This window comes from Triturus cristatus, chromosome 3_2 (genome assembly GCF_964204655.1).
Source record: "Triturus cristatus chromosome 3_2, aTriCri1.1, whole genome shotgun sequence".
In the NCBI taxonomy this organism is placed as follows: Eukaryota; Metazoa; Chordata; class Amphibia; order Caudata; family Salamandridae; genus Triturus; species Triturus cristatus.
In genome coordinates, this window is record NC_140584.1 from 747,638,960 (window position 1) to 747,660,980 (window position 22,021).

Sequence of the window (22,021 nt, forward strand, 5' to 3'; positions counted from 1 at the left end):
GCGACTAAGCAGAAGGAATGGGGTGCAAGCTTCTCTCCGATTGGCTGAGCTTTAGTTGTGCTCAAAACGATGTGGATTGCTACATAATCCTATGGGAAATGCAATTACAGTCTAAGTAAATGGAATTTCTTACTACTAGTTGAATTACCGTGGGACTCCCACCTTGACGATGGGGAAGATTCAAGCAAATGAATCGATTAAAGATTCAATACTGGACAAGTACAGCATTATCCTCACCTCTGGTCCAGACACAGAATTTTGTGGAACAAGTACAGAAATCTGGGAATACCTATGGTTTTCACCACTGCATTCCAGTTGTTAATTCAGACAGCAGCTTGATCCAAGAGAATACATGATCCTCAATTTTGGTGAGGACTGCACCTTACCATAATTATCTTGCATAGGGTCTATATCAGGGGTCTTCAACCATTTCTGTAATAAGAGCTATTTATGTCCAATAAAAATCACCTGAGCTTTTAAGAGAATTAGTTTAGTAATACTGACCACATCAGCAAAGATTCAATTATTGGCCACCACATGCAAGACTACCAAAACTGATCACCTCTGGTACATCAGGCAGGGTGCCAGCAGTAATGTAAAACAAGCATTTACAATGCAATGGTCTCGGCATTGGTAAAGTTAGAGCTATTGGCATTGCTCATGACATTATTTTTGTTTATGTTTTTAAAACATTTAAAGAAACGGCATTGTCATGAGCAATGCCAATAGCTCTAACTTTAACAATGCCGAGACCGTTGCATTGTTTTGTAAAGTAACACGTGTAGTAAACCCTGCATGTAGCCCTTCGCGTTACATATCTAACAGACTGGACTATTTTGAGGGAACGCTTACAAGGAGATGTTATCTTCCTTTGCATTCTGTTTAATTATTACAATTCTTTCAGTAGCACTGTATGCGCCGTCAGAGTGCTAAGGAAAATGTGTTTTTGTTGGGGGAGGTGCTGAAGTGCTGAATGGCGCGGGTGGTCTGCAGAATCGCTGTTTTTGGGGAACACGATAAAGTTGCCTCCGCTGTCAGGCATTAAGTGGGATGAAAACACTGGGGGGGGCTCTCAGAGGGGCGTGGCCGATGTAATTAAAGGCGTAGCTTAAAACACGTAAACTGAAAATCTGTGTTCAGCATAATGTGCCACTGGACCGGAAATTTGCCAGGACAAGCCAGGACTATTGGCTTTGTCAATGGGTGTTAGTTGCATAAGACGAATAAGCAACAACTATGGCTTTGTTGTATAGAATATTGAAACGGCGTCAGTTCTGAAATTATGAGCCCGAAACAACTAAAATGAGTCTCTTTGAAGTAGCATCTAAGGCAGGCACTGCTGAAGAATTAAGATTTATTTTTGTCGGTGAGGGCGAAGCGAAAACGGAGATCCCGATAGGGACTCGCCTGGGCGCCCACTTTTTAGACACCGGCAGGACCTGGCCCACTTAAATTCCTGCCCTACGGCACTGAAATATGTATCCACTTCAGGGCTTCGCTGGGGCCATGCCCTCACCATCTCATTACGCTGCTCTCCGTGTTCTTTCTCCGGCCCTCCCAATTTGCACTCGCCCCATGCTGCCCCCCCCCCCCCCTCATACATCTGCCGCTTGCTCATTCTCTAGCCCCGGCGCTGTGAAGGACAACAAAAAGGCGCGCTCAAATACAGTGCGTCGCCGTTTCAGATTGTATTTTTCAGCCGGTCGTGTGTTCACATCAGATTGATGCGCAGAGCCCCAAGAGACCAGCAGAAAGTACAGATGCCCCCCCCCTCTGCTAGTTCCCTAGGCATGTGATCTGACGGCTATAGTATCTTAAAAGCGGAGGCCCTTTGTGGTGAAGCTTTCCATCTGTCAATGCCCCTTAAGGGGTCACTGATGACAGCTGGTGTTGCGGCGCACGGGGTCAAACCAACCCTTTCGGCCTTCAAAGGTCGACATACTGAGTACTAAGACACTGGGTAGTAATAACAACAGTGCTTAGAAGCAGCGAAGGAATTGACCGCTACACACAATCGGCATGATGCTGAAACTAGTCAAGTCGCACATAAATTACAAATAATATTTAATATTCACATATTACGATAGGACTGAAAGAGCACAGTCCTCCCCCCTCCCCCCCAATATATTATGTGATGCTGGACAGATCACTTTATTTTCTGTGCCTAGTTTCCTTATCTGGCACAACTGTTAGCGCTTAGATATTGCAAAATGCCGCCATTGGGCGCTGCACATTAATTGCACATTTACTAAAAGGGGAGCGGGACATTTCACTGTTTAGGAAAACAGGCACCACTTTGCTATATAACGAAACAGACTCCATTTGCTATCAGTAGCCATTGTCAGGGTTGGAGTAATTATGCGGTAATGTAAATGCGGCGTTCTCTACATGATTATGGATTTGCCATACCTGCAACATAATTCACATTCTGCTGTACAATCAGCAGTTTCGATAAACATGGTTTCTATCTCAATCGATTTAAAAGTTACTGAAACCCAAGATGCCACTTACAAGGTTAACTGGTCACCTCCTAGTAGCTGGTTGGCAAAACTATGAGCCGAATGTATAGCAATGAGGTGAAACTTCTGCCTAGACAATACTACGGTTTGTCACAAAGACAACAAAGCAAGATTATATTGACACAGAATGTGCCGCCTTCTGCTATATAATGCCGACAAGATTGATGCGGCAAATCCACTTTATATCAATGGCCCCGGCTAGAAATCTGAAACACATATACCACAAACGGTACTCTTATAAAAAAAGTATACTCCTAGAATGCGTCTAAAAGAAATCACTCCTACAGACTACCGTGCATTGACACGAAAGCACAGAGACAGACACGTGACCTATCCCGATCTCGGGCTGTTGCCACATTACAGCCTCAAACAATAGGGCACCTCGCTCCAGTCCTGCAATCCTCGCCAGGTCTTCCAGCGTCCACACTCCTTGAACACGCACAATTGTTTGCTTGCTCAAAGTTTGATAGAAACTTTAATCAGCTGATCACGCCTCTACTGTTTAAATATCTCATATTGCAAAAGAAACCTTCGACACACCACACCTGGCTCGTCAATATTCAAAACAAGAAAATATTTATGAGGAAATCGCGAACGTGCCTATGTTTTATCATCAAATGCCTTCAATTTTTTTTGAGGATAATGAGAGATTTCAGTCAGCGCGTCGAAGCCTCTCCTGGTGTGCACCGTCCTAGACATTTCCCTGATTGGAGTTGTCACATGTTGGCAAGACAACAATAATGTGCGTCCTCTGTGCCACGAAGCAGCAACTTAACTAATTGGGCAAACGGGTATTTAATCACGAGGGCGCTCCTTTTAGAATACCGTAGTGATGCAATGATGTTCATTTCGCGAATCCTGCCGTGTACATTAGATAAATTAGAACCGCACCAGAGGTGAGCAGGGTTGCACGCAGGGTCCGACGTGTGGCAGCACATGGATTGCCCGAGAACAGGGGGAGAGGACGAGCACACCACTGCCTTTCTCCGAGGCGAAGCAGAAATGCCTCGGAGAAACGCAGTGGCGTTTTCGGGGGCGTGTTCTCCTCTTGCCATTGGCTGGAGGAGATAATCAGAAAAGTAGAAAAAAACACGCCCCCGAATCCGAAAAGGACGGGGCCTGTTCGGAGTGACAAAGCCTCTTCTCCAATGGCTGGCCAGCATTCAAGAGGCCAGCCAATGGAGAAGAGAGGAGAAGAGGGCCGGGTTCAAGCCCCTCTTCTCCAAAACATTAAATCTCCGACTTCCGGTTCTGCCTTCGGCAGACCGGACGGTCCTCGACCTAAAAAGGCTTTACCAATTTGGAATGCTTTTGCAGTGAAGCATAACAGCCATAGCTGCAATACCCCTGGTAGAAAGAAGTGGGAGTAACGATATGTCTCTCCAATGCTCTGCAATTTATCACTCACATCAGTTTTAAATATATTTCTTGAATTCAACCATTTTCTAAAAACATCAGCTTTGGCGTTTTGAAAATACACGTTTTCCTTTCAAATAAATACTTTTCAATATTGGGATACATATATTACTTCAGCCAAGCAAAAGCTTCTAATTTTGTAGTTTGGTCCAGCTACTGGTTGGAGAAGCATGGTCTATATGTGCATGCTGAGTTTGCATTCTAACTCTGCACCAGTGACAGGGGAAATTACAGATTTCGACCTATTAATAGAAATGCCAAATAATTCCCCTGATTGGCGATTGGTTGACCTCTGCTTCTAAGATATATAGGATGACATTGTCAGTGTACAAAGATATCAGAAGTCAGCAAACGTTCAAGTTAAGACATCTTTCAGAGTGATCTTTGCAGAGCCTTGTCACTCTGAATTTGAGCTGGTAGGGGTTTACTTAATTAATCTATTGCAAGATACCTGCTTTTGGTAGAGAAAGGTTGTAGTAAAGTCCATACACGCTGACATCCCGAACAGGTACTGCTATTCAAGCAAATTAAAGGCTTTATAGCATCCAGTAGTACCATACAAGTTTAATTCAGGGTTTATTCAATGCAGGACAACAAAGATAGAGGGAAGGCTATGTAAAATCGCACATGCAGGGATATAACCCTACTCTTCTGGTCGCAAACGTTTGGGGAGAAGAGGAAGCAATCTAGTGGCCCTCACTTAGGCCAAAACTTTATTATGTATGCTGATTTGTGACAGTTTATCATGCATGAAGATTCTAATTATTGTAGCTTTGTGGTGGGCGGGGGGGGGGGGGGGGGGGGGGAAATAGTGGCAATCGTCCTAGGTTCCTCGTATACTGCCAGACGTCAGTAGGACAGCCACAGGGCATACTCTTTATAGAATTGCACTGTGTGACCATCAGCACTAAGGTATCCAACTGTGAAGGGAGGTTTGGGATCACCTGAACTATTTATTCCATTCATTGTGGCACATAAACAAACTGGTAATACGCCTCATCCAGCAATGCTAGCCTCACTGTGTCCAGAAACAAGGGTACGTTGGCTTGAGGAGGATCTCTCTGGCCTGGCCATGTACCACATAAGGACTCATTAACATCCAGGTCGAGAATCTTAGCCACTTCAGTCTTGATGCACTCTTGGACCAAGTCTGACATCCTATATGTCTTGCTCTCAACAGGTATAATGTGCTGTGTCTAGGTTATGGGCAAAAGCACACGTCAACCCTGGGGTGAATGAGAATAGATGGAAAAATCATACCAGTATGCTTGCTGTTCAGGTACCCGTTCAGAGGTGAGCTTATTTCCCTCCACTTAACAATCCTCACCACCTTGCAGAAAGTCAGGGATCAGCTATTTCCTCCTCTACTTCCTCAGCCATTGAAAGTACAGAAACCTTGTACTCAGTGCAGAGCCAGTCGGAGCCATTTATCATGGAATACTCTGGGACTCCCATGAGGCACTGGAGTCAACTTAAAAGTGGACATTGGAGACCTTCCTGGCAACTTGGTATGGGCCACAACTTGTCCTCCAGCGCCCAGGGACAGATCTGTTTCGTGGTACCTAGTCAGCATAACCTTCTGGCCATCCCACTAGGTTACCAGGTCCTGGCAGGATTGAAGGTGTCAGGTCCTTCACTTTACTCTTGAGCATGGTCATAGTCTCCTGGAGCCCAGGACAAACTTCAACACACCACTCTTCGGGGAACTTCAGGTTGCTTTCTTTGACCGGTCAAGGAACCTCTGACATGGTGCCCTAAAAGTAGTTCAAAGGGACTGAACCCAAACTCCTTTTAGGGGTTTGCCTGCTCGCCATGCCACTGGAATCAAGCTATCCTGCCCGAAGAGAGGTGAACTCCCGAAACCGGTCCTAGGATGCTTGTTTCCAGTCCAGGGACGACCTGGCTTGGCAGTTCGGGCTGGACTGTTCCCATGAGGCACAGGGTCAAGACTGATTTGCATATGACTGGATTCAAACTGGAATGGCATGGTGAGCAAACAAACAATGGATTTAGGCCCAGATCTCTGTACTGGGGGTGAACATTTTGATTTGTTCTGCATTCGGTCCATCAATTGTGTGTCTTTTGCTTTCTCACCCTAAGTGCGCCAGGTATGCCCAGACGTGGGTCCTGGGCTCACTGTGCCACTGGAATCAAGCTATCCTGGCTGAAGAGGGGTGAAACCCCGAAACCGGTTTTATGATGCTTGTTTCCAGTCCAGGGCAGACCTGGCTTGGCAGTTAGGGCTGGACTGTTCCCATGCGGCACAGGGTCAAGACTGATTTGCGGCCCAGATCTCTACTGGGGTGAATGTATGACATTGTTCTGCATTCTGTCCAACTGTTGTTTTTGCAGCTGTAAGCAAACAAAAAGCATAGCAAGAGGAGATCCCACTTCCTCTTGAGGGAATCAGTCCAAATCATACTCTTTAGGGTCTTACTGAAGAGTTCCACCAACCTACTAGTCGTGGGGTTTTACGCTGTGGTACGTCACACCAACTTCTTCCAACACTGCCATCATATAAATCCAACACTGGAAAAGAGCCATAAGATTGCCATAGTTACATTCACAGGAGTGCTCCTCAAGGTCAGCACCTCAAGGTACCTGGTGGCATGATACACCATAAGAATGTACTTACTGTCTGAAGATTATAGACGGTGAAAGAGGATATCAATTCCAAACACTCAAAGGGTACCACTCACCACAAACCGGGGCACCAAAGGTTCCTTGGTCTGGCCACCAAATCGCTGCTGACCTGACAGACCAGCAGGTCCAGCTAAACCTCTCCACATTCTGGGAAGTAGAAAAGAGGTTCTAACCAGTCTTTAGTCTCTTTGATGCCCAGGTGACTCACTACTGGTACTTCACAGGCTAACTGCAACAGGAACTTTCAGTGTACCAGAGGAACAAACCAGCCTTTTGATAAGTCATGGCTCGGGGGTCACTGTGCAGGAGTAAATCTCTTGAAGCCACCTTGTGCTTTATGCCTACACCAGTGGAGAGCTGTTCCTAGGCAATCTTGCAGACACACAAACGTGTAGGGCACTTAACCAGTGCCTTACAAACCTTGTTCTGGAATGGTCCTCCTGCCGCAAGCAGCTCCTGCAGGGACTCTGCCTCCAATACCTTATCCACCTACGAATACTTACCCTCCACTCCAAGTGGAGCAAGTTGTACAGGTACCAACACAGATGCAGTCTCAGAATCCCCCCTTGGTTCTGATCTACTTCCCTCTGGTCTCCCTTCCTCCAGAATTGTCCCCATCTAACTTGGAAGCTGCTTTACAATCTTTGCCCTTGTGAGCACAGCTGGTGAAATCCTGGCCATGAACATCTCAGGCCCTGGTGCGAACCCAGGCTCAACAAGATCATTCCCTGCAGAGCAACCAGCATCCTTCTCTTGTATTCCCCTGTCCACCATGCCACTCACCTCTAGCTCCACTCTGGCAAGAGCGTACTCTGAATTGTTGCTGGTAGACCATAGGGGATCGTCCTTCATTTCAAGGATCATGAGGTAGCAAAGATATTTCTGCTCAATCATAGTCCTGTGGGTGCCAGTATCGCATGTAGTAACCTTCCTCCCCATGATACCTGTCGCTCATGCTGGTGCTTACTAGGAACCTCATTCCCTTTACACTTCTGTCTTGGATGAGAGCCTTGGAAACTATTCTGGCACATCCTCTCTGGTTTAAGGGCAGGCTGCTGGGAGTTAGTTTGCCCCTTAGGCTTGGAACTGTAATACCTGTGCTCCTTGCTCACTGACTTGGCAAGTGGCTTATCAACCAACACTGCAAGTTCAGACAAGTTTAGAGAACTGGGCTTTTGTTCTAGTTACTCCCTCCACACTTTTTAGCAACTAGATGCTGATTTTTGACTCTGACAGAGCATGGAGGCCTGCTAACCAGATCTCAGTGCCAGTGCTCCTTCCCTAAAACAAAACTAAAATATAATTGTGCTACAATTGGCTAAGGACTTAAGCACCCCTGTAAGTCTCTAGTAAATGGTACTCCAGGTCCCTAGGGCAGGGGTAATGAAGAGGGTCCCTAAGGGCTGCAGCATATCTTATGCCACCCTAAGAGACCCACATTCAAATTCCACAGACTGCCAGTGCAGGCTGCGTGACAAGGTGCAAACCAGGAGTGAAAACACGACATGACACTCCTGTGTCATGCCAAAGTCATTGCAGCTAATAGATGCAAGTCTCCCCTACAGCAGGCCTTTGAGCCCAACTTCAGGGTGCACTATATTTCATGTGAGGACATATCTGCATGAGCAGATATACCCCTGTGATGTCTAGTTCTATTGCTAGATATCTATCACAAGTGAGCAGGGAAGTCATCCTAAGGTATGTACTGGGCACTTGTCAAAACCAGTTCCCCCATTTACATAATGGCTTCACTGAAGTATATGGTGTTTGGTATCAAACACCACGTATTAATAAACTCACACCGATTCCAGTGATGGATTTATTGATACATTCACCCAGAGGGTACCTTAGAGGTAACCCCAGAAACTAACCATCCCTCTAGTGTACTAGCGGACTGGCTCAGTTCAGCCTGCAGTCACAGGTGCGTTTGAGCCTCAGGGGTGAGAGCCTTTGCTCTCAGAAGTTCCAGAACAATGCCTGCTCTGGGGAGAGGTGCTACCACGTCCTCCCCAGGAAAGGCTGCTAAATTAGCATTCCAAGGCAGCAGGCCTCAAAGAGCCCATCGCCTTTGAAATGCGAATCTGGTTTCTTTCACAGGAGAGGACGCCGACCCCCTTTGTCCAGAGCACTCCGTTACCTGGACAGGCGAGGACATTAGCTATGCAAGAGGTGTGTTGCACTTCCAGGCTAGGCACATCTCTAGGCTGACCCAGTCTGACATGAACACAACTTTGGAACTAAAACCATATTGTGTGTGGTGGAATTAGGAATTCTGGGACAGGGTGAAGCCCATTGACGACAAAGTGGTCATCTAGGGGGTGTAGTGACCCCAGGGGTAAGTAGCCCATTGGCTACTACCCCTCACTCCCTTTAACGCCCCTAAATTGAGTATTTAAGGGACCACCTGATACCAAGACTTCAGATTCCGACAGAACAAGAGGAGTGGACAAACAGTTCTGTCTCGAGAACCGAGGAGACACAACTGTCTTGGTGCCAACCATGCAGCCTGACTGCTGCCCCCAAAATTCATAGAAACAGACTTGTCCTGCTGCTGTGTTGTCTCCAAGAAACCCAGAAGGCTACCCAGTGCTTTGCCAATTGCCTGAATAAACTCTTGGAGTAGAGGAGCTACTCTCCTGTAGCCGCAGCCACCAAAGACGCAAGGTGTGGTCCACCGAGTTGCCGCTCCACTGGCCAGCCTGTTGCAGCAGCTCCCCAGGAAGAGGATCCTGTGCTCCTGAAGGTCAGATCTGTCTTTCCACTGAATGGGAGGACACCAGGACCAACCAAAGCCACACAGGACCAATACCCCGCTAACTGACCCTTAGCAGCAGCAACGGCTTGTGTCCAGTTCAGACACCAATGCCAAGGAAGACCAACATGCATTTCGAGGTACTTCAGGGACAGTGAGACCCACATTATGAGAGGCCCAGCTGTCCGGTTTGCCCCTCTTCAGAAGAAACAACGATCAAGAATGAGTGAGTCTGTAATTGCGGCCACCCGATGTCTCAAAGCACCTATGCACCCACACTCCCCAGCCCAAGTCTAAGGGAGGAGACGGTGCCAATAGGGTCCCCAGACCCACAAGAGATAAGCACACACTCAGGTTTGCTTCCATTCGCCGCCTTCAGCCTCTCTCTGTAGGACCCTTCCAACTATGAGACTCCTGCACTGGAATCTGTCCCCATGACACCACTACACCTGAGAAGTGGACCAAGCGTATCCCTGTGTACCCAAAGATCTCAAGAGTCTAGCCTCCCCGTGTGTTCCCCTGGACCAGTTCCCCAATCCCAGCTTGCAGCCTCTTTGTAACTGGACCCTTCTCCCATTTAAGTGAATGGGACACACAACTGACACCTCTGCACCCAGACGCCCGGAGCTCCCAGAGGTGACCTGTTGGTGTGGCCTTGGACCTTGCCCCATACTCCCCTCAAGTCCCAAAGAACAGTCCTGTAAGTTGTTGACACATGCCCGAATGCAATTCATGTTTTTCCTCCATAGGATATCATTGTCGGTCCAGAAAATGCAGTAAGTGTCCATTTCTGAAAACTGTAATTCATAACTCGAAAAGTACTTACCCGATTCCGATCTTATATAAAAGTATGTGTTAATTTTATAAATTGGTGTCTTATTTCTAGGAGTACGAGTCACATTTACCGCCTTTGTGTTTAATAAATGCTTAGCACTACCCTCTGATATGCTTAATGGCTCACCCACACAACCACGAAAGAGAGCATTTGGGGTGTCATTTGTACCTCTAATTCCTCTGAGGTTTGCTTTGACTCTTTACACACTGTACCTATTTTTGGTTTGCTATATTAAGAGCCAGCTTCCTACAAGTATTTTTGAAAGAGTTGGAGCACTCTGAGTCGCTCTGCTATCACTAAATTATATACGGACAAGTAATCATTCACTCCCATCCATCGCTCTCACTCATTCTAGTCATGCACTAGGTCATGGATCCAGTTCTCAACTGGAACTCCAAACCCCTTGTTCTCAAGAAACCTGGGTAAGTACAGGGCTGGCCTTCATGCAATCATATGTTAGACTCCTTCTCAGGCATCGTTTCAATCACTTCAGCCCTTTCCTGAGGGTGGAGACCCACGAGAATCACTGCCCTGGACTGATCATTTAGCCTTTGATTCTTAAATGCAATTTTGAAAACTATGGATTCAGCTGAGAATATCAGTGCCTAAGACATACATGTGCATCAATTCCTTTAGTACCTCGGGGTCTGGAGGGGGATAACTATCCCAAGGCTAAGCTCTTTCCATCCTCTCGGTCTTTTACGCCTCCTCACCCTTCACTGCTACGGCCTCTCAGTCAAAACATTTCCTTATGTGGCTAATCAAGTATTTCCTGTCCTTAAAACAGTGGGACCTTCCACCCAGTCATTACTCGCTTGCTTACATCATCTATGGTCAGGTCCTGCAATTCCGATTCCTAAATGTGTCTGCTTTTTTATGAATAGCTTATGGATATCTACAGAACTTCAGTTGGTATCAGCGTTCACCAAGTCTTAAATTCTAGTGGTTCAACACTAGAATGGCCCACTAATATGACAACTGGTTTCTGGGGGCACCAGGACAGTCAAGTGTAACTGGGCTCGAGCTGCATTACTTTTTGTTATTCACCACTGACCACTAGTGTCCTCAGGCCACAGTTCTAATGCATTCCAAACTAGATAACCACACTTCTCCACTACGTGACTCTTTGAAGGTAGTGAGACAGAGCAGTTCAAGCCTTACTGAAGGAAGTGAGGTGGGTTACACATTAAGATAACAGTTTGCACCATACCAGCTAATGAGATATATTACAAGTTAACACTGTAATATACACACTACGTAGCAAAGGGTCACTGTATTGGACCGATGGGACTTCAGCAGTTAATATGAATTCAAATGTTCCCAGTCCACCCACAGCATCAGGAGCACTCACACTTTCTTGGAAAGGATACCATTTTGGTGGTGTCTGGCTGGGTTAAGGGTGCGTGATGTTTGGCACCAGTCCAGTAGCAACTGGGCAACTGTCGGAGGATACTGGTTTCAGTTTAATGTTTCTAACAGCAGTGCATACACTGGGATGGTGCTGCTTGTCTCTAGAGAAGGACAAGCAAGGACACATCTGGAGACTATGCAAGCCCTGCAACCAAGGGGTAGAATGGCAAGTTCTTTAACAGGGCACTCTTCCCAAGCTAAAGATGGTTAACTGGAATCACCCAAAACACAGGGGAGGGAATCAGGGGTGAAGCAGTCTCGCCTTCATTTATAGTTAGCAGTTTTGTGTCCCTCGATGTTGACGTGCAGCACATTTCCTTATCTTTAGCAGCTACCTGGGGTCTCTGTGCTTCAAATTATCAACTTCCCCCACAAGCCTCTCAGATAGGTCTCATCAGAGAGCAAGCTACGTGATGAGCTGAAGTCCATCTCCTTCCATCAGACTGACAAAATCTTTTCACAGGTTATCTGTCACAGAGACAGACCCTATTCTTTGGCTGGGGCAATTGCAATCCAATTCCTTTATTCCAATCCTTGATCGCCTATTACTCCCAACACTAAAGGCATACAAAAAATACATAAATAAAAAAAATAATTAAAAAAACCTGCAGCATTGAACGAACAACTGTCTGATGAGGCCATACTTCGCAATCCCAGATGAACAGGTGATCCAATCAAGAGAGTCTGCTACTTTTAAATCCTGGATGCACCTCTATTCCGGAGACATATTTCCTGCATGTTCAGTGCATGAGGACAGCATGCATGATGCACTCCTTCCCAGTCTCTTGGTCCCTGTCCCAGCTATTCCAAGACGAATGTCAATCAACCCCAGTCCAGAAGTCCTGGGCCATCATACAGCAGAAAGGAAGGAGATAAGAGCAAGGCACAGATAGGAGCTGGTACCTGCCCACCTCACCAAGTTTCTACAAGGACAGCGGAGGTGTATTCGGAGCAGACATGTCCAGCAGGACAGATACCAACTCAGCTCATATTAAACACTGTCTCACCAGCTCTACCTAGTGAACCTGTTGGCGTTCAAAAATCACATCCCAAACATAAGAGACAAAAAGAACCCAGGTAATGGGGACCGCATAGACATTACCGTGAGGGAGCTGTAAGGCAAACCCACATAGGGAGTACATGTACCCCAAAACTATAGAATAATGCTGCCAACACCATCAGCCTACCACAGCCTGAGTATAGAAGGCAGCAGCCACTCTATAAAAGAGAGGTACACTATGTATGCCCCTACGACCTCGGAGCCAAGCTCAGGGGGCTCTTTAATCATGTAAAGAGCGAGATGCTCAGTGTACACCATTGGCATGTTGTTCATGGAGGTAGAATTTAGGAAACCTTACAGCAGCTTTCCAGTGACTTACCAGAAGATCAATATAGGGTAGGGAAGTGCTCTCTTGCCATCCCCAAACCCATCATATTGATTAGGCATGACCACCCAGGACAGGACATAATTGCGTGACAACAAGATCAGTTTCAAGATAAAGGTTTTGGATTCAAAATATATTATAAAAAAATATAAGGTGTAAAAATATTTCAATAATTCTACAGAGTTGAAATCCAGCTATAATCTTTTTTCCTTAGTCTTTTCAATTCTCTCTCTTGATATTTTGAAAGTTGGGGAGAGGCTTCATCCATATAAGAAGGTGCTGTCACTTCCTGGTTTCTCGCTGTAGAATCCATTTCTTCATCAGAATCCTCCATTCCTTTTTCACTTTCCATTTCCACTTCATCTGGAACTTCTTTAGTGCTGGAATAGGAATCACAGGAAAAGCAGTGAAATAGGCGTTGAGATTTGCTGAAAATATGCTCTGAATGTGTGCAACAATGTGCATAGACCAGCTATCAGGACATCCAACGGCGATTTGGACACATATACATAAAATTAACAATTTGTGTGGCTTGTAGGAGTAAATACTGTCTCAAGAACAAAGTTAGACAAAACAGAAGGATTTTGTCAAACCACATTTTCTTCTGTCAGCCCAGGATTAAAAAAAAATTAGATCAATCAGATGTTTTTTCAGGTGATTCAACACAGTGTCAAGCTCAGGGATAACAGGCAACTCTGTACACATTCCTTTTCCCCCATTACAATATTGTATTATGATTAGGCCGTTCTGTTTTCAGTGTTAATTTTGTCCGAATTCCATTTGTGTTTTCCAAACATTTTGAAATCAGTGTTGATCAATATTTATTTCAAGCGATTTTAAAACTTTTTTTGCAGTGATTGTTATCAAGTAGATCATTAATTTAAAGGTGATGTAATGCAGGGTATGTATTGTCTTCCGATTGGCTGTGCGCCCAATGGACTTATGTTACAGATTGTTTTAAGCATAGAAAGTCTGTGAATTGCACTCTTGCTCATAGCTCATTTTTAACACTCACTGTCCGAACTCTGCTTGGTCTACAGAACTATTAATGGATTGAAAATGTAATAGTGCTATATTCAAACCATTTAATGAACAAATTGTGGGCACAGTTTCCTTTATTCACCTACTCCTTATTCAGCATAACATTGTAGGTGTGGGCAACCCAGTCAACAGCATAGTAACGTGAGAAACCTTCACAATTTTGAATTCAGCTGATTAATTTGCAGCCATGCATTCCAAGACAAACTTTATGCTTTAAGGATGCTTGCCACTGCTTTTCTACATTCTTTGCCGGATGATGGTGGCATTGTTTGTGTGGACATTTGCATCCACCAAGTGTCTCCACGACAAATGTCTCACTTTAAATTTTAATAGCCCTCACTTTGTATTTTGGCACTTGAAATGTTGCTGTTAACATCGGAACTATGGGCTCACAAACCGCAGTAGTAAAGTGCATTTGGCTAAAAAGAAAGGATTAACTGCAGGTATCACATAACAATGGCACACCCTAAAGCTATGATATTACTATTCCATGGTGGCAGAACTCTTTTCACAGGTACACCAGCACCACAGCATTGGGTGCATGGCAGTTTATCTGCTATCAATGCTCACTTGTTAAGAAAAAGGTTGATTAAAAATAAGATAGACAATTTTACCCATTTAATTGAACACTGACAATAGACCAAATATAATTTTAATATTCCCAGATTCCCCGAGTGTATAAAATAATTAGATCAGACCTAAAACATTCTTTTAAACCCTGCACCTTTAAACCAAGCACGCAAAACTGGAAACAAACAGTATTTTAGTGACATCCCTAAACAACAAAACTGAGATTAGTGTTAGATCAGCCTTTCTTGATGCTATCTTGAATTACAAGGTACACTGCGTTGCCCCTTCTGGAAGAGAAACAAATTATTCATTCTCTCACTTTCCTTTCCTTGAATGGTATGTTTACACTGATTAAGGCTATTTCACTTTCAGTGGGGTTTTATCAGTTATTATAGGTTTAAACCTAATACAGGAAAGCTTATGATTTAGTTTCGAAACTCAAATGACATAACAGTTACACTGCTTTCTCTGTATTTTCTCCTGTTTCTGTAACTGATGACTACTTAGAGGCAGACAAGTTTGAATGGCCCCTTAAACTAGTCACATACTTTGGGCAGGTGTGGGGCATCCAAACAGTTTATACTGCTCTTGTACTTGCTGCTACCCATTACCCACAGTTACCTTTCTTTTGCCTAATTTTATATATTGAGTTTGTGTCATTTCTAGATTTCTTTTCCAGTAGACACAAAATGACTTGCTTCTGCTAACAATGTATTAGTCAAATTAATTTCTAATATTTTTTCGCAGGCTGAATATTTTGATGGTTTAGTATGCCTTAAGATTACTTAAGTTGCTATTTTTGTTGCGTACTCCCTTTTTTTGTCCCATTCTTGTCTTTCTGCAGGTGCTGTTTCGGTGGAAGTCCCAATTCTAATGGGAGTCCCACCTGCCTGTCATCTCAGCCCATTTACTCTCTATCCTATATTAGACTAGCTTCAGTGGATTCCGGCTTTTCAGCTGTAAAAAATGGGTCTTTTCTGCAGGGTTAGCCCAGATTATTTGCCTTTTGCTAGATCCTGTATTTTTGCTAACTATAGAACTCTGTGCATATTACCCCTGCTAACCAAAGGGCCCCACTTTGAACATGCCAGTTAGCGGAATGCCAATTTCACCATGCTTAACTTACATAAATCCCTAATATAAAGGTACAAAGTGTATCCAGGGTATGTCAGGTAGATGTCCCTAGTGGGCTTCAGCACCTCTTGTGCCACCTATTGACAGTGCTCATATGACTGCAGGATTACCATTTGTACCCTGGTTGTTGAAATTTTAAAGTTCAAATTTAAACTGTCAAAATAACATGTTCTGACATGTCAAAATCTTAATTTGAAATATTTATAAGTTAGTCCTTATTGCACGGAAAGCAGAGAGCAAGGAATTAAAAAGTAGGACAAGGAGAAATATAATGATAAATATATCCTTACAGTGAAAATGAATATGCTACTTACCAGTATGCATCTGTTCTTGGCATGTAGGGCTGCTGACATTCATATCTGTGCATAGATCGCCGCCTAGTGTTGGGTCCGGATGTTTGCACGTTGTTGTCCTGGAAGAGTCTTCGAAGTATCCTTGGATAGGTGACTCCTCCCCTGGACTACAGTGCGCATGGGCATCCTCTCCATCCTCAGATTGTTTTTCGCCATTGTGGCAGTGATGGAGTAGATACAGAAAATGATGACCATGCTTGCAATAATTCTGAGAGCTGCAGCTGCGACAGGCGCCGGGGAGGAGGGAGGGCGATATGAATGTCAGCAGCCCTACATGCCAAGAACAGATGCATACTGGTAAGTAGCATATTCAGTTCGAGGCATGTGGGCTGCTGAATTCATATCTGTGCATAGAATACATAGCAGTGCCCTCTATTGGCGGCGGCTACCCGTGCCAGCTGCAGCGGTCTGAAAAAGTGTTTTGAGAACAGCCTGTCCTACAGCTGCCTGCTGTTTTGACTGCACATCTACGCAATAGTGTTTTGTAAATGTGTGTGTAGTGGACCATGTGGCTGCTCTGCATATATCATGCAGGGGAATATTTCCTAGGAAGGCCATGGAAGCCCCCAACTTGCGTGTTGAGTGGGCTCGTGGTGGAATAGTTAATGTGCGTTTTGCCTTTTGATAACAGATTTGAATACACTTAACTATCCATCTGGCTATCCCTGCTTTGGAGATGGCGTTACCTTTGTGGTGTGGGGCAAAGGCAACGAACAGTTGTTTTGTCTTCCTGAAGGGTTTAGTCCTGTCGATGTAGTACATGAGGGCCCTCCGTACATCTAGTGTATGTAATGCCCTCTCTGCAACAGTTTGTGGGTTTTGGAAGAAAACGGGCAGTTCAATAGTCTGGTTCATGTGGAACTGCGATATTACCTTGGGCATGAATTTGGGGTTGGTACGTAGTACGACCCTGTTGGCGTGAACCTGAATAAATGGCTCTTGAACGGTTAGTGCCTGGAGTTCACTAACTCTTCTTAGGGAAGTGATCGCTACCAGGAAGGCTACTTTCCAGGTAAGGAATTGAATCTCGCATGAGTGTAGAGGTTCAAAGGGTGGACCCATCAGGCGTGTGAGGACCAAGTTGAGGTTCCACATTGGAGCCGGTGGGTGACTAGGTGGAATGACTCGTTTGAGTCCTTCCAAGAATGCTTTGATGGCAGGCACTCTGAAGAGAGAGAGGTGCTGCCTGGTTTGCAGATAGGCTGATATTGCGGTCAAATGGACACGTATAGAGGTGTACGCCAGATTGCATCGGTATAGGTGTAAGAGGTAACATATGATGTTGTGGATGGATGCGTCCAGCGGGTTAATGTCATTATTACCGCAATAAATGACTAACCGTTTCCATTTGGCTGCATAGCAAGCTCTTGTAGTGGGTCTCCTGGCCTCCTTGATGATGTCCATACAGTCAGGTGGCAGATTGAGATAGCCAAACTCTAGGACTTCAGGAGCCAGATCGCCAGGTTCAGCTGTTGCGGATCTGGGTGCTGAACCTCTCCATGGTTCTGCGTCAAATGCGCGGGTTTGATCCGCAGCCTTTGATGCGGTACCACGGAAAGTTCGAGGAAGGTGGTGTACCACGGCTGGCGTGCCCACGTGGGAGCAACTAGGACGAGTGTCAGGGAGTGTTGTCGGAGTTTGCGAGCCACCAGCGGTATCAACGGTGCTGGGGGAAAAGCGTACGCAAATCTGCCGGACCAGTTCATCCATATCGCATTGCCCTGCGACTGCGGGTGTGGGAATCTGGCGGCGAAGCTTTGGCATTTTGCGTTTTCGCTTGTCGCGAATAGGTCTATTTCTGGGTGACCCCACTGCTGGAAGTACGGTTGGAGTACCGATGGGTGTAACTCCCACTCGTGCATCTGGTGGCTGTGTCTGCTGAGCAGATCCGCCATCTGGTTGTCCTTGCCGGGGAGGTGTTCCGCCATGAGGAACATGTTCCTCTGAATGGCCCACTTCCACATGCTCTGAGCCAGATGAGACAACTGTGGAGAGTGTGTCCCTCCCTGCTTCTGTATGTAGTACATTGCGGTCATGTTGTCCGTCCGGATCAACACGACCTTGTTGCACAGATGTACTTTGAAAGCCTTCATGGCTAGGAAGATTGCCATCAGTTTAGGAAGGTTGATGTGCATCTTCTTCTGTTGTGTCGTCCATAGTCCCTGTACTGTGTAGTGGAGTACATGAGCTCCCCATCCCTGGAGAGACGCGTCCGCTGTCAGTACTATTTGTGGAACAGGCTCTTGGAACGGTCGGCCCTTGCAAAGGTTTTGTGGATTCCACCAATGCAGAGAGTTGTATGCCCGACCGCTCACCAACACTAGGTCTTTCAACTGTCCTTGAGCCTGATTCCACTGACGTGCTAGGCACTCCTGAAGTGGGCGCATATGTAATCTCGCGTGCGGGACTATGAAGATGCAGGAGGCCATCATGCCTATCAACTGCATAAACACTCGCGCTGGAAGCGAGTGGTTGGGTCTGAACTTGGAGATTAGCGCTTGTATGCTGTTGATCCTCACTAAATTTGGCTGAGCTGTGGCCGCCAGAGTGTCTATAGTCGCACCTAGGTACTGTTGTACGTGTGCGGGCTGGAGATGAGACTTTGGGTAATTTAGTGAGAATCCCAGACTGTGAAGAAGGTGAATGGTACGGGACACGTGGCTTGCACATTGCTGGGCTGATCTCGCTTGAACGAGCCAGTCGTCTAGGTAGGGGTAGACGTGTATGTGCTGTCTCCGTAAATGTGCCGCCACCGTAGCTAGGCACTTTGTGAAAACCCTGGGCGCTGTTGTCACGCCGAAGGGAAGGACTTTGAACTGATAGTGCTGCCCCTGAACAGTGAACCTGAGGTATTTTTTGTGTGAGGGGTGGATGGGTATGTGAAAATACGCATCCTTGAGGTCCAGTGATGCTAGGAAGTCTCCCTGCTGGAGAAGCGGAAGGACTTGCTGTAGAGTGAGCATGTGAAAGTGCTCCGAAAGAATGTACTGGTTCAGGGGTCTCAGGTCTAATATAGGCCTGAGCGACCCGTCCTTTTTTGGAATTAAGAAGTAGAGGGAGTAAACCCCCGTGCCCCGCTCGTGGACGGGTACGACCTCGATAGCGCCTTTTAGAAGCATACTTTCTACCTCTTGCTGTAAGAGCGTCAAGTGCTCTGAGGACATAGGACGGTTTCTTGGTGGTATTGTGGGTGGAGTGGAAGTTAACTCCAGACAGTAACCGTATTTTATAATATCTTTGACCCACCTGTCCGTGGTGATGGAGTTCCACGTGGACAGGAACCGTTGTAGCCTTCCCCCGACAGGTGTTATGTGGTCGGGAGGAAGGGAGAGGGCGTCACTGCTTGTTCTTGGGGGAGGACCTGGTGTTGCCGTAGCCACGTCCTCTGCCCTTGGTACTGGAGCCACGATAGCCACCTCGGGTGTTCTTATCGTAGGTGGTCTGCGTATTACCCTTGTTATATGGTTGTTGTGACCCCTGTCCTCTGCCTGCTCCCTTGTTTCCGGGGCGACGAAAGGAGCCGCTCCGAAAGGACTGAGTTTGTAGGGCGCCCATGGACTTTGCAGTGTCCGTGTCCTTTTTTATCTTCTCGAGGGTGGCGTCAACCTCAGGCCCGAACAAAAAGTCGGGGTTGACGGGCTGATTAAGTATATTGTTTTGTACCTCAGGCTTGAATCCTGAGATACGTAGCCAGGCGTGACGTCGTAGGATGACGCTAGTGTTGATGGCCCTGGCAGCCGTGTCAGCAGCGTCTAGTGCACATTTGATGGCAGCATTTGTGAGTAGCTGTCCCTCTCTGATAAGGATTTCTGCACTTTCTTTGTAGGGGTCAGGGAGGTGTTGAAGGAGTTGCTCCATTGTGTCATAGTGCGCCCTATCGTAGCGAGCGAGGAGCGCTTGAGTGTTACCTATGCGCCATATGCTTGCAGCTTGTGCGGCAACTCGCTTGCCGGAGGTCTCCAGCACCTTGGACTCCTTGTCCGGGGGAGGAGCGTCACCCGTTGTCTGCGAGTGTGCCCTTTTGCGGGCATTCGCCACAACGATGGAGTCGAGTGGTAATTGTCCTCTGATGTAAGTAGGATCCCCAGGTGCTGATCTGTATTTCTTATCGATCCTGGGGTTTATCACTCGTGCCCTGGTGGGTTCCCTGAAAATGTCAGTGGCTGGCTTAAGGACCCCCTTCAACATTGGCAGAGTCTTTACATGTCTTTCTGAGGATGCAAAGGTGTCCATTAGGAAGTCATCTTCGATGATATCAGAGTGAAGCTGTACATCATGGTTGTTCGCCGCTCGTTCAATCAGAGCGTTGAACGCCGCAGTATCCTCTGTGGGTGACGTTTTTGCCCCATATAGTTGTGGGTCCTGTGCATCAAGAGGTGCACTGGGGTCTGCAGGGTCGCCCCAAGTTTGGTCAGGGTCCTGCTGGTCATCAGGGTCCGTGTCCACATGGTAGGGGACTTGTTCACCCATGTAGTCCTCCAATGCATCCGTGTCGGAGCGTGTGGGGGAGGCCCGGTGTGGATCCTGGTAGGGTGAATGAAAGGGTTCATACAGGAGAGGTTCTGTGTCCACAGGCAGCTTCCTCTTTAGCGGGATCCTGAAAGGTTCCAATGGCGGTTCCGAAGTTATCCTTCGGTCGTGGAGAATCATCCTGCCAGTGTCGGCGTCGATGACGCGTGACGGAGACGGCTCGACAGGCGTAACCGCAGTTTTGGTGGCCTGTGTCCTGAGTTGAAACGCCTTCGGGATTGTGGATGGAGGCAAGCCGAAGGTAATGCTGGTCGGCACCGACGAAACCGCTGGATCGATCGAACCCGACTGGTCCTGGAGGGCAGCCTTGGTTTTGCAGCCTGGCATTGCGCCAGTCCGTACTCGGGGCGCCTTAGAGGTCGTGGCCTCCGCCAGGGTCGTCGAGGCGGCTGCAGATATCTTCTGCGCCCGTGGTGCATCGAGCCGAGGTGCGGAGATCACCGCCGACGTCTTCGACACGTGAGGTTTCGGTGTCGTCGAGGGAGTGCTGCGAGGCGTAGCAGGCGGGACGGCCCTCGGTGTCGGTGGCGTCGACGCCGGTAACCGAGCAGGTTTGTCGGCGCCGATGGCCTTCTTCCGTTTGTCGACTCCCATGTCGCCCGTCTCGAGTTCGGCACCGAAGTCCCCCTTGGTGCGGTCGGTGCCGACACGGTGCGCCGGCGTCGAAGGTGTTGAAGGCCTCGATCCGACTAGCGCCACTTTCAGTTTCGGTTTCGTTGGAACCTGAGCAGCTTTCGGTTTCGGTTTCGTGGAAGGGAAACCAGCTGGCTTAAGCGGTAATGGCTGCCGCTGAACGTCCGAGGCCGGGCCCGAGGGCGGGGCCGAAGGACTGCGTGATAGGTCTCGGGTAAGGCCCGAAGGCGATCCCTCGACCGGAGCCATAGTCTGTGGCACTGGTGAATTCTCGGTTTGAACAGGTAGGCCTTGTTCATCATCGGAGCTACTCTCTTCGGCCCCTAAGGCCTCCTCGTCGTCTCCTACCTCGGTGTCGTCTTCACCTCTGTGGAAGAGTGACTCGTCGGCCTCGTCCGATCCGGGTTCTTGGTCGGAAACGGGACTGGAGGGTAAGACTTCTACTTCCTCGACGTCGAAGATGTCAGCTGGGGCCGGTGCCGCGTGCTGCGCTTCGAGCCTCGCCGCTCGACGATTCCGCAGAGTCTTCTTTGAACGGAACCGGGCACAGGCCATACATGTCGACTCGTCGTGGTCCGGCGAAAGGCATTTGTTGCACACCGGATGGACGTCGATGTGTGGGTACTTCGCATTACATACCGGACACCTTTTGAATGGCGTCCTCGATTCCATCGTCGAAGTAGTTGATGGACAGGTAAATGCGAACAAAGTCGGTGCTGAAAGTTAGTAAACTAACAGAGAGTATCGAAAACCGATCGATAAACAGTACCGACGCGAACTAAAGGCCTTGTGGCCTCGAC

At 47.2% G+C, this 22,021-nt stretch overlaps 1 protein-coding gene across 1 annotated transcript in view; it reads right to left on the bottom strand.

Moving 5' to 3' along the window:
* Positions 1–13,078: 13,078 nt before the first annotated feature.
* Positions 13,079–22,021, bottom strand: part of WDR75 (WD repeat domain 75) — a 226,571-nt gene continuing 217,628 nt past the window's right edge. Inside the window, exon 21 of the mRNA XM_085648822.1 lies at positions 13,079–13,340. Coding sequence (XP_085504948.1) covers positions 13,136–13,340 — 205 coding nt within the window. The 3' untranslated portion in view covers positions 13,079–13,135. The remainder of the gene's footprint in view (positions 13,341–22,021) is intronic.